The sequence below is a fragment of the Drosophila navojoa genome, chromosome X (assembly GCF_054131105.1).
Source record: "Drosophila navojoa isolate 15081-1374.11 chromosome X, UAZ_NAV_1.0, whole genome shotgun sequence".
NCBI lineage: Eukaryota > Metazoa > Arthropoda > Insecta > Diptera > Drosophilidae > Drosophila > Drosophila navojoa.
The window spans coordinates 22,523,570-22,536,186 of record NC_142895.1 but is presented as its reverse complement, the minus strand read 5'-3'; the positions used below and the strand labels follow the sequence as shown (position 1 = coordinate 22,536,186).

At 43.1% G+C, this 12,617-nt stretch overlaps 1 protein-coding gene across 2 annotated transcripts in view; it reads left to right on the top strand.

Moving 5' to 3' along the window:
- Positions 1 to 12,617, top strand: part of Cngl (Cyclic nucleotide-gated ion channel-like) — a 72,185-nt gene that overhangs the window by 54,316 nt on the left and 5,252 nt on the right. For both annotated transcript variants that reach the window (XM_089264556.1, XM_089264557.1), the window contains 12 exons: positions 1,726 to 1,833; positions 1,924 to 2,064; positions 2,142 to 2,294; positions 2,366 to 2,496; positions 2,605 to 2,688; positions 3,353 to 3,506; positions 3,566 to 3,966; positions 4,045 to 4,389; positions 4,448 to 4,667; positions 6,452 to 6,661; positions 6,816 to 8,922; positions 10,439 to 10,749. In XM_089264556.1, coding sequence (XP_089120682.1) covers positions 1,726 to 1,833; positions 1,924 to 2,064; positions 2,142 to 2,294; positions 2,366 to 2,496; positions 2,605 to 2,688; positions 3,353 to 3,506; positions 3,566 to 3,966; positions 4,045 to 4,389; positions 4,448 to 4,667; positions 6,452 to 6,661; positions 6,816 to 8,922; positions 10,439 to 10,749 — 4,365 coding nt within the window. The remainder of the gene's footprint in view (positions 1 to 1,725; positions 1,834 to 1,923; positions 2,065 to 2,141; positions 2,295 to 2,365; positions 2,497 to 2,604; positions 2,689 to 3,352; positions 3,507 to 3,565; positions 3,967 to 4,044; positions 4,390 to 4,447; positions 4,668 to 6,451; positions 6,662 to 6,815; positions 8,923 to 10,438; positions 10,750 to 12,617) is intronic.

Genomic DNA, 12,617 nt, shown 5'->3' with positions numbered 1-12,617 from the left:
ATGGAGTCGTTATAACAGGATTGGAATGTCTTTGCAGTATTTTATTTTATTTATTTAATTTTTTTTAATATAACGAACAAATTTATTCAATTGATAGAAATTATATTTTTTCTTTATTCTTTTTATATCTTTATCATATATAACAAATTTTATTATAAATGGTTCACTCTCTATTTATCGCTTATATTTTTTTTATTTTATTATTTTTATTACTTTTATTAATTTTTTTATTTTATTTTATTTTATTCTATTTTTTTTTTTAATATAATAAAAAAAGTTATTCAATTTTTATTACTATATCATAGAGCAACCCTATTAAAAATTTTATTATAATTGGTTTACTGTCTATTTATCGCTTACATTTTATTTTAATTTATTTTTTTTATTTTTCTTTTAATATGACAAACAAATTTATTCAATAAAAAAATATATAATATTCCAATTTGTTGCATATCTATATAATAGATCTTGCCAAATTAAAAATTGTATTATTATAATTGGTTTACTCTTTATTTATCGCGTATATTTTATTTTCATTAATTTTTTTTTTTATTTTATTCTATTTTATTTTATTTGTTTAGGAATATAACAAACAAATTTATTCAATTTTGTTTGTATCTTTATCACAGGCCTTGCTTAATTAAAAATTGTATTATAATTGGTTTACTCCCTATTTATCGCTTATATTTTATTTTATTTTTATTTTTATTACTTTAATTAATTTTTTATTTTTTTTTTTTCAATATAATAAAAAAAGTTAATTAATTGAGTAAAAATATATAATATTCCAATTTTTTTATATCTATATCATAGGTCTTGCTTAATTAAAAATTGTATTATAATTGGTTGACTCTTTATTTATCGCTTATATTTTATTTTTATTTATTTATTTTTATTTTTTTAAATTTTATTCTATTTTATTTTATTTTATTTTTTTAAGGAATATAACGACCAAATTTATTCAATTGAGAGCAAATATAATTTTCCAATTTTGTTTGTATCTATATCACAGGCCTTGCCAAATTATAAATTTTATTATAATTGGTTTACTCTCTATCTATCACCAATATTTTCTATAGGGTATTTGCAGCTTGTCATAACAAGAACCTTTTTTTTGGCATGCTTTCTTTCTTTCTTTTCTGTATTTTTATTATTTTCTGCTCTTCTCTGTGTGTGTGTTATTTTTTTTTGTGGCTGGCGTTTCGTAATGACTCAATTAAAAGACACGCAGACGGCTCAAGAGCGGCCGGTGCTGGTCTCGGCTCTTTGGTTAGTTAGTGGGCTCTTAGTTTTTTGGGGACCTGTGCAAATGTTTGCTCACGGCCCAGTTGGCTGGGTGTTTGTCATCAGATTAAAGTCAGCTAAGGGTTGCCAAAACAATGTGGAGAGCACATATTCGGCGGTGCGACGGGTAGAGGCATCGTCGTGGTTGACCTTTAGGCCGTAATGTGTGACAGGGTCTATTCTTGTTGTTGTAGTAGTTGTTGTTGTTGTTGCCTCCGTTCTGGTTCTGGCTGTCATGAGGTCGCTCGCTCTTTATTTTTGTCAGCCTGCCATCGGCGGCGGTGGCCGACGGGGGAAAGGGGCTTAGTGACTTTCGTGTGCATTTGCAATTGTGAAAATGCATTGCTGAAATAACTGAAATTGTCCTTGGCCCAAGTTATTCTAACTAATTGCTAAAATCTCAACTAATTTGTGCTGCAATTTATTTTTACATTCTGACAGCAATCTGTGCCTACCTTCTGGCTCATCTGCGATTCACTGACAGATGTTGTATTTATCTTAGATATAATAGTTCAATTACGTACTGGCTATCTGGAGCAGGGCCTAATGGTGAGTGCAGTGCATATGAATAGAATCGTTTACCATATAGTATATATATATTTGCATATTATATATATTGTTTGTCCTCCTTCCGCTTAGGTATATGATGACAGGAAGCTGGCCTGCCACTATGTGCACTCGCGTGAGTTCATCTTCGATATGATTGCGCTGATACCCCTGGATCTGCTACAGTTGAAGATGGGCACGCATCCGCTACTGCGTTTTACGCGCTTTTTTAAAGTGAGCTTCTGAGCTGCCCGACTAGAACAATAAATAACATAAAATATCTGCATATATACTATATTCTCCTCTTGCAGGTATATCGATCTGTGAGATTTTATTACATCGTAGAGAGTAGAACAGTTTGGCCAAATTTATGGCGCGTTGTTAATCTAATTCATATCCTATTAATATTGGCCCATTGGTTCGGTTGTTTCTATTTTTTGCTCTCCGAGGCGGAAGGCTTTCAGGTAAGTGCTCAGACAGTCTAACTCTCTTATAGAGCGTGGCTTATCCGTCCATACATATGCTTTATTCCCAGGGCGATTGGGTCTATCCGTATAGGCCCGGTGACTATGCGACGCTGACCCGAAAGTATTTGGGCAGCCTGTATTGGTCCACCCTAACGCTAACTACCATCGGTGATTTGCCCACCCCTGAGACGAATGCAGAGTGAGTATGAGATGCTTATCGATGTTGATCTGTTGCCTAAATTATTGATATCTTCTGGGGCGGGCTTTGTCTTGAAAAAAAAAAAATCAAACAATCAAACAAAAACAGACCGAACTTTTCGGTGGACGGCCCTCGTTCAATACCAAGGCGTGGCATCAAATCACGACTGCTACAGTTTGGCTCTAGCTATGGGTATGAGTTCCTAACTGCATGCATAACACCTAAGTCTAACTCAATATTAACTTTAACATAATCTTGCTTATTGTTGGGGGCTGTCCACCAGTTCGATTCGTTTTCTCTATTGGCACAAAGTGAAAAAAGAAGAAAAAGAAAAAGAAAATCCTTTCTGCTCTGACAATTGTTACATGCATCACGATCAAAGCCTTGTCTACTCTATGAATATTTGCTTGATATATTTGCTATCAAAGTTTTCGAAAGCGTGCGACAGCCTTCAACAATTCCAAACAGATTTTAACGCTCACAATTGCCAAAGCCTATTTCAATAGAAAACAATGCAAAGCTGATTAACTATTGAAAATGTGCTTTCGAAAACTTTGATTGAGCTTTTCAATGACATTCGATGAGAGAGAGAGTGAGACAGAGTTGGAGATAGAGGGGAAGAGAGAGAGAGACTGGACCTTTGTAAGGGAAATCTCTTGTTGAGATCTTGGCATGGAAATTCTTTTGAAAGCCTTTAAGTTCTTAAAACCGAAATTTGCTAAAAGCTAAAAGTTAACTGTGAAAGCTTCCTCATGATTAAGATACACTCACTCTTTAGCTCTGTCTCTCTCGCTCTTAATACGGCCAAGACTTGCTATAATTTTGTTCATAACTCCTCTCCCTTTCCCCTCCCCAGGTATATTTTTACGATCGTTAGTTACCTGATTGGCGTTTTTATCTTTGCAACTATTGTGGGCCAAGTGGGTAATGTGATAACGAATCGTAATGCCAATCGGCTAGAGTTCGAGCGTTTACTTGATGGGGCCAAGACCTATATGAGGCATCATAAGGTGAGTGCACTGAAGATGTAGAATGATTGAGCAACTTGATTGACCATGGAATTTGGCAGGTGCCGGGCGGAATGAAGCGGAGAGTGCTGCGGTGGTATGACTATAGCTGGTCGCGGGGTCGCATACAGGGTGGGGGTGATATAAATACGGCGTTGGGCCTGCTGCCCGATAAGCTGAAAACCGAATTGGCCTTACACGTCAACCTGAGCGTACTGAAGAAGGTGACCATATTCCAAGAGTGCCAGCCGGAGTTTCTGCACGATCTGGTGCTGAAGATGAAGGCGTACATCTTTACGCCGGGTGATTCGATCTGTCGCAAGGGCGAGGTGGCTCGCGAGATGTTCATCATAGCCGATGGCATCTTGGAGGTGCTCAGTGAAACGGGCAAGGTGCTGACCACCATGAAGGCGGGCGATTTCTTCGGTGAGATCGGCATACTCAATCTGGATGGGCTGAACAAGTGAGTGCACTACCGGAGGTTCTCCCTTCCCTTTCCTGCCCTTCGCAATCTCTTATTATACCTCTTGGCATGCTCTAGGCGCACAGCGGATGTCCGCTCAGTGGGCTACTCGGAGCTGTTCTCGCTATCGCGCGAGGACGTTCTCGCCGCCATGAAGGACTATCCGGATGCACAAGAGATCCTGCAGACGCTCGGACGCAAACGCCTCATGGAGGTGCGCTGCGTGAACAAGAAATATGCGAAGGCGCAAAGCGACAAGGAGGCCGCTGCCTATGCCGCGGCCCATCCGCATCACCCGCATCCGCACGCGCACCATCATCAGGTGCATCAGAGCGACAGCAGCGAGAACAGTGCCTCGAAGAAGATCGTGGACAAGCTGAAGCACGATGTCAAAGGCTTTCGCAATGTGCTGAAAAAGTCCCGGTAAGTCAGGTCCAATAATTGCTGAAACGAATTTTCCACTATCCAGCATCCGATTTAGAACGTCCCGTAAGAGCGACGAGTCGCTGGAAATGCAACCGCTGCACAATACCTCACCACGCGGCAGTAAGATCATGCTGAAGCGCATGTCGCGCGTTCGCTCCGACGACAAGGACGCGGACAGCGCCGAGGCCAAGGACGAGCTGCACGACAAGACGCCCAGTCCCATTGGGGCGGGGCTGCCGCTGCTGCAGCGGCTGCGCCTGCTCAAAGAGAAGCAGGTAAGTCGAGGCCCGATAGCATTCATATTCAGTGCCATTTGTTCATGAATCACAGTCACAGCCACAGCCACTGTCACAGCCACCACCACCTTCACCACCTTCACCACCACCGTCCAGTTCTATTTCTCTCACCAACTATTTTGATCGATTCACCATTCCGATTGGAGTTCGTGCATACGCAAAACTTATCTACACACATATCGCAACTATCGTGTATATCGTCTTTATATCATTCGCCTCATTGCCTCACGAGCTTTTAATGCAGTTTATCCCAACACTCAAGCAACCAGTACAGTACAGTACAGTACAGTTACAACAAAACATATACGTATACGTAACAATGATATACACACAAAGCACTCTGATACCCACGAATACGCACAGCTGCACACTCTTATACCCACAAATGAACATGTACAGGCACTCTTATACTCACACTTATACCCGCTCGATGCGCACTCTCTTCCATTTTTGAGTTGCATCGAGTGCTGCTTCTTTAATTCTAGTTCCTCGTTCATTTTGTTTGGTTTGAATTCGCTGAACGGTTATAGCTCGATATTGAATTGCTTTTAGTGCACTCTATAATAAATATTTCTTAGCATTTAAAATCCTATAGTCATTCGATTGATAATACCCTGTATGGAGCACGCTTTGAATCCGATTGCTTTAAATTGATGTTAAAGCTCACGTTAGCTAGCACTCAGATGAGCCTGAAAGGTGTCAATAATCGAGCTTCAAAATATGTATAATTTGCTAGCAAGGTAAGGTCTGACAGAAGCTAATGTTAGATCAGGGCATATTGCTATATTATCGCTGGCAGATTTCTATGCTCTTCTGTTAATAGAACGATCTATGTTGTGTTGCTGTTAACCAAAACTAATTAGTGAATCCCAATTTGCCTTTAAGACTATCCCTAAATTAGTTGCTTGCTTGAAATTATATTTTGTACAAGAAAACAGACTTCAAGACATGTGAAAAGAGAAACAGACCATCCACAATTACCCTTAACCTATAACAAAATCCAGCAAACTACAGAAACTACCTTATATACGAAACAATGGACTGTAACGGAGAAACCTATACGACTAATACTATTATATACCACCTAGACCATATTATTCTATTCTCTATACTAACCATTTTCATACATCTTCTGTCAGTACACCACGCAACAGACTCACCAAACATGTCGACATTAAAATTAACATTAATCAACATGGAGAAAACTACGCCACACAACATACTCATACATTTATTGTCAATACACCACACCTTAACATAGCTCACATAAAAGTCACCAAATACGCCGCCATCAGACATACATGTTCGAGCTTAGAGCTTTTGCTTGTCAACATTCGAGCTCCACACTACAACACACCAGCGTTTAGTTCATTACATACGGATCCTGCCAATACACCACACATGAAACTCACCAAACTCACGCCGACGTCATCACACTTTACCATTTCATGCATTACAACATTTGCCCATAACTCACCAAACCTTACATGGACAACACACCACAGCTGTTAACACCTCACCTCGCATCTCGCATACGCTGTTAATAACAGAGTTGAACAAACTTTGATTTGGCATTTGTAAAATTTTGATTTGGAACTTGATTTGATTTCGCTTCTAATCCAATATGAAAACAAAGCAAAAATGATTAAGAAAACAAAAAGTTGCAAAATCAATCCAGCAAAATTCGTGTTGTATGTTATGTAATGAACCCCGGCTCTCCTAAATAGTAGTTTTTGTATGTGTCTTTATGTGTCTTGCACTAGGATCGCGAAGAGCGAGCTGTTAAGTCCACACCACCACAGAAATCTCCACCTCACTCACATGTAACGTGTACGTTATCGCCGCAGGAATCGATACAGGAAGAGCCCGAACGCGAGTTCAACGAAGGCTTTCCGCTGATCCAGCGATTGCAGCAGTTGAAAATTAAAAATGAGCCACAATCGGGTGCTGGCAGCGAGACCCAACTCGTCATGGTAAACCACGAAAACACCACTCTCTCTCTCTCTCTCTCTCTCTCTCTCTTTCTTTTCTCTTTCTATCTCTGAATATCAAGCACCACACACACACACAGCTTCCATTTGTCATCTACGCGATATTAATTGCATTTTATATCCGTCCCGCCTCTAGGTAAACACGCCGCCCAACATCAGCAGCAAGGTGGACTTTGCGGCGGCAACGGGTGTGGGCGGTGCTGGTGGGGCAGCGAGTGGTGCTGCGGGTGCTAGCCAAAGTCTGACCGTTGCCCAAATCAAGCCCATCATGAAAGTCTCCTTCAAGCAGAAGATACAACAGCTGCAGGGCGTGGTGCCGGCCATACCAAGTGGTGCCGGCCACAGCAGCACCACAAGCACGTCCGGGACCACCAGCACCACCGGTGCCATAGCCAAAAAGGAACCACCCAAATCGCTGGCCGTGGTGGCCAAGCATGGCGGCCCAGCGTTGCCAGCCTTGCCAGCGTTGCCAGCGTTGCCAGGGCTGCCAATGGAGCCAACTATTGTGGGCGGTGCAGTTGGGCAGAGCTTGGCCGCCACCGGCAGCCTGTCGAAAAAGCCGCTGAGGCCGTTCACACCACAGCAATCGGACACGGACACCGACGGCACGCCCATCAAGCCCTGGTCCAAGCTGAAGCTGGCCACGCTCATCTCGTCGAGCTACACGAGCTTAAACAACTGCTCACCGGACGATCTGGCAACGCCGCTGAAGAACTACTCGCTGAGCAATATACCACAGCAAATGGAGAGCACCGCCAACGCTCGACCACGCCACCACAGTGCCCGCAGCTCCCGCCACAGCCACGGCCATGGCCATGGCCATGGACACGGGCATGGGCATGGGCGTGGCCATGGCTCCACCTCGAGCACCTGCTCCTCGAGCACGCGCAGCACGCTGACCACGGCGCGCGATTGCCTGCGCCTGCAGAAGCCGGAGCAGAAGCTGCCCGAGGGCGAGGCCACCACGGGCGGCCGTAAACTATATCAGAGCGTGTTCGATCTGTCGCCGGAGTATTGTGGACTGCCGTTCGTGAAGCGTCTGAAGATATTGAATGAGCGCCAGAAGCTGGCCGAGCTGGAGAAGGCGCTGCAGACGCGCAGCTTCAGCCTGGACTGCTCCAAGTCGAGCAGCGGCAACAACAACGAGGCGCCCATTGCGGAGTCACTGTACCGCTGCTATAGCGACACCTCCGGCATCTACTCACAGTTTCTGAGCACCTACGAGTCGGCCACCACCACCAGCAGCTCCACGTCCACATCCATTTCGACCAACACATCCACATCGGACGGCAACTCGAAGCAGCAGCTGAAGCAGCTGGACTACATGCCCCTTAGCCCCGAGTCCAACGAGACGGTGGAGCGGCGCAAGCTGAAGAGTATACTGAAGAAGATGCAGCAGGGTGCTGCTGCTGACGATGCTAGTGGTGGTGGTGGTGTCGGTGGTGGTGTCGGTGGTACTGCCGATGGTGATGCCCAAGACGAGGCGAATGCCAAGACCAAGACCAAGGCCAAGGCCAAGGCCAAGGCCAAGACCAGTGCACTGTCGAGGGGGCTGTTAATGGAGCCGACCTTGGAAGGGTACGTGGCCAGGCACAGTAAGCTCTTGAAGAGTGTAACCTTCCATTCAACTCTTTCTAGCCCGCCCTCCAGTGCCACAGAGGAGGGGCACTTCGCGGCCCTCGGTGGTGGTGGTGCTGCTGCTGTTGCGGCTGCTGTTTGCCTCAACAACAACAACAACAACAACAACAACAACAGCAGCAAAAGCAACAGCACGCAATACGGTTCCGGTTCGAGTACGGGTATAAGCACGGGCACCGGCACGGGTACGGGCACGGTTACGGGTACGGTCATCGGTTCGGGCAACGGCAATGACAGTGTGGCAACGTCACGAACAATGCTGCCAGATCAGGCTGTCTGGTCGCCGACGTTGGCATTGGTAACGCCAACGAATTCGCCGCAAGAGTATTTCGCCGCATTTGAGCCGCAGCTGATGGGCGGCAACGGCGTCATCGCTGGCGTTGGCAACGGCTCAACGTCTATCGCATCCGCATCGGCATCCGCATCCGCATCCGCATCTGCATCCGCATCGGCAACCGCATCCGCATCGTATGTGGTCGAATGCTCGTCGAATACCGAATTTCATGCCCAATCCACAACATCCACAGATTTGAATTTGAATTTGCAGCTCCGGCAGAACACGACCAATGCGAGCAGCCAGGCGGGTCAGCTGCCCAAACTGGAAGGTAATTACGATAACAGCTATCGCTAGGTGATTCTATTGCAGAACTGTCCTATACTCGAAAATGTATCCATATATCGTATATTTATATCAAGTACAATTACTCCAAGTCTAACGCTAACCACGCCCCCAAGCTCAACAACACTTAGTAAATCTATGTATTGATTGTGCCAGCATTAGGGGTATTCCAGTCAAGTAAAATCAGGTTGATTTTATCCTTAATCTCTTTGAACATTTCGAATTGTTTTTTTTTTCTTTTTCTATTCCAACAAAAGGAATACCCCTAATGCGAATCAGACTGAAGCGCTCTGCATGCCCTTTGCAGCGCCTGAAGGCACACTACACGAATTTTGAATGCTTCGCTCTGGCTTTCCCGCTATCTCTCTCTCTCTCTCGCTAGTCCTCTATCTCTCTCTATTTCTGTCTCTGTATCTGTCTCTCTCTTTCTATCTTTAAATTTATGCATGGTAATGCCATCTATTAACTCCTATTTGATATGATTTAGGTTATTGCTGATATATTGCTTAACATTGCGAATGCTTTTATGCTAGGCTAAGAGTTGATAGCACCTTTTGATTTACCTTAATTAAAACTCGAAAATCTTACAGACAAAGTCAATTTCTTAATAGGTCTTTTAAGTATAGAATATGTATATTTGTACTGTACATAAGCTAAGGTATATGCAGTTGTATCGATTTGCGTACATGTAAGAGCTTTTTGAGTACTATTGAAATGTAAATATTTATTTCACATATCACTTATGTTTATCGTATTGAACTAAGCTTTGACTTTATAGAGATGAATAATATTTGTGTTGGGTTAAGTACACGATCTGCACTGTCACAATAGCATTTTCAGCCCGTTAAGCGTATGAGCTCGTCATCGATAAGCGTTATCGATATTCTGAGCTTCAAACGTATCCAGGCACGCGCACGCACGCTTTTGGAACGCAATGGAATGAAACAACGACGACGGCGAAGAACTGTTTCTTCAGCATGCAACAAACACACACACACACACACAAAGACACCCTCTCACACTCACACTCACACACACACACACATAGAGAACACTAAATGCTTCTGTAAATACGTAAAATTTGACAAAACAAATGAAACACAGAAATCCCGAATGAAAAACTCTCGAAAGGCAGCTGTAATTTGTATGGGAATGTGTGTAAATAACTGTAATCTGCGTATGTATGCATAACCTATTTTGCTTATCACTTGGTACTACTACAACAACAGCAACAGCAACAGCAACAACAACAACAACAACGACCACAACGTGTTGTTGTACTAGTTGTCTCTGTCTCTGTCTTTCACACACACACACCCACACAGACACGCATACAGTCGCACACACACTCACACACGCCTACATAGCTGTGCCTCACTCACCTGCCCACCAGGGACCGTACACAACTGTACCGCAAGCGCACACACACAGGGTTGCATTGCCAGCCGATTGCATTCAGTTACTAACCTATGAACGATACTCCATTTGAATTTGAATTCAAGGCTTTCCAGAGGCGCAGGACTACTTCAATCAGATACTGAGCGGCATCAATCACGTGATCAAGACGCACATGAACGAAATGCACTCGAAGTTCGAGTCGCAGTTCTCGAATATGGCCGGCGAGGTGAGACGGCGCGATGCCATCATTGCCCAGCTGCAGCTGAAGCTGCGCTCCATCGAACAGAAACCGGCGATGCCATCGACGACGCGCCGCATCAAGCGGGAGAAGCTGTCCCAGCTATCCGTCGATGACGACGAGCCGGCCGAGCAGGATAACAGCAGTTCGGGCTCCTCAGCCGAGTTGCTCTTCATGGTAAGTGCGTCAGTGTAACAATATAAATGAAACGAGTATATGGGTTCATGCACTATGCGTGTCTGTCCGTCTGTCGTGTTGTGAAGCCCTAATACCCAATAGGATATCAATATATTCCACTTGGACTTTAAGAGCCCGTAGTTATGAAGTCTACGCCTTTAAATTTGCAACTCACGTTACTGTAAAGCCCTTCACAAAAATTCACCTACAATTATACAACTATATATGTATATAGCTATGTCCACGGGGGCGTGGCAAATCTACGGTTTTACAACCTTACAAGTATAAAAGATATATAAGTATAGATATAATAGATATAAGTATATAGATATAGGCGTGGGATATGAGAATAAAGACTATATCTTCCGCTGTTTTTTACCTAGAGCTCGAAAATACTTTTAATTTCAAGCGTTTGAAACTAAAAGTATAAAATTTGAAAATTCAACTCCGGCAGAGTTTCACTTGTCACTCTCAAGTGTAATGATAGATCCGATAGATTTAATCCAATGGAGCAACAAAGTATTTTAGTGAAAATCAGAGTCAGCTGAAGATAGATATCGTAGTAGGCCAAGGAGAGATTTAAGGGATCAGCTCAATGGGCATCATAGTGATGGAGGAGTCTGACGATAGGGTTGACGATAGTGCGATGATGACTAATAGACAAAGAAGAAGAAAAAGAGAGGCAGAGTTTAGTTTGAGCTAGAAGAAAATAACAATCGAGAAGGATTAAGAATGAAATAAAGCTTGGTAATATATTTATATACATATATGTATATATTTCATATGTAGAAAATATGATACATTTATAACTTCTTGGAGAAGTTATAATCAGTCGTTTCTCCTTCTTCTTACTTGATGCTGGGTACAGAAACAAAGCTGCAGATTGCACTTAGCTCTGGCAAGGATAGTCAGCAAATTCAGCAAAATCAGCGAATTCAGCAAATTCCGCAAATTCAGCAGATTCAGCTTGGATTTGATACTGTTCAATTCATAGCCAATAACTTGAAGGCGACAGATGCAAGCGCTGCCTACTCAGCTCGTGCAGCAAATTGAGCAGCTGAGCGCATTTATTGAATAATTTAAAAATGCAGCAAAGGCAGCAGCTGAATGTGGACTCTCCGCCTGCCTCAAGTCTCGCATAACACTTATGCAACCCGAAAGGCACATCATTAAGCAAGTTTCTTGAGCAGCTGTTGCTGGCCTGCCCGTAGGTTTCCTGGATTTACATATGCCATGTCACTGCTCCGAGTGCCTGTTCGCTTGGCAGAGCTAAGAAAATGCGATGCGATGCGCTGATAATTCATTTTTGTATACCCTGCACCCATGGAATGTGGGAAATCGGGGTATGATGGTTTTGTTCAACGTATGTTACAGGCAGAAGGAGGCGTGGCAGATTCCATTTAGTATAGTATATACAACATATTCTTGTTCAGAGCGACGAGCTGATTCGTTTTAGCTATATCTGTTTGTCTATCTGTCCTTATGTTTGAGCGCGTCAATCTCAAAAGATGTAAGAGCTAGAGACTCGAAATATTTTCTTAAATGTTCGTAAATACAGCGCAGATATCTAGTTTGTCTTAAAAAATCGATAACTACTTTCGTTATTTAGTTATCGATAAAAACCTTATCGAAAATCAGGTTTAAAATTATATTTCCCAGATCTTTAGAGGTAGAGTCTCCAAATTTTGAACATATATTCGTGTTTATTTTATAGAATTTCGGTTTTTGTTAAATTCCGCCCCCCACCTCCAAATTCACATTCTTCTTCTCCCCACATATACAGTCTATATATAAAGAAAGTTATTTAACAATAAAATTCGTTTTCTATCTTCTTCGTGTCTGTGTGTGCGTATGCAAACGCTTTTCCT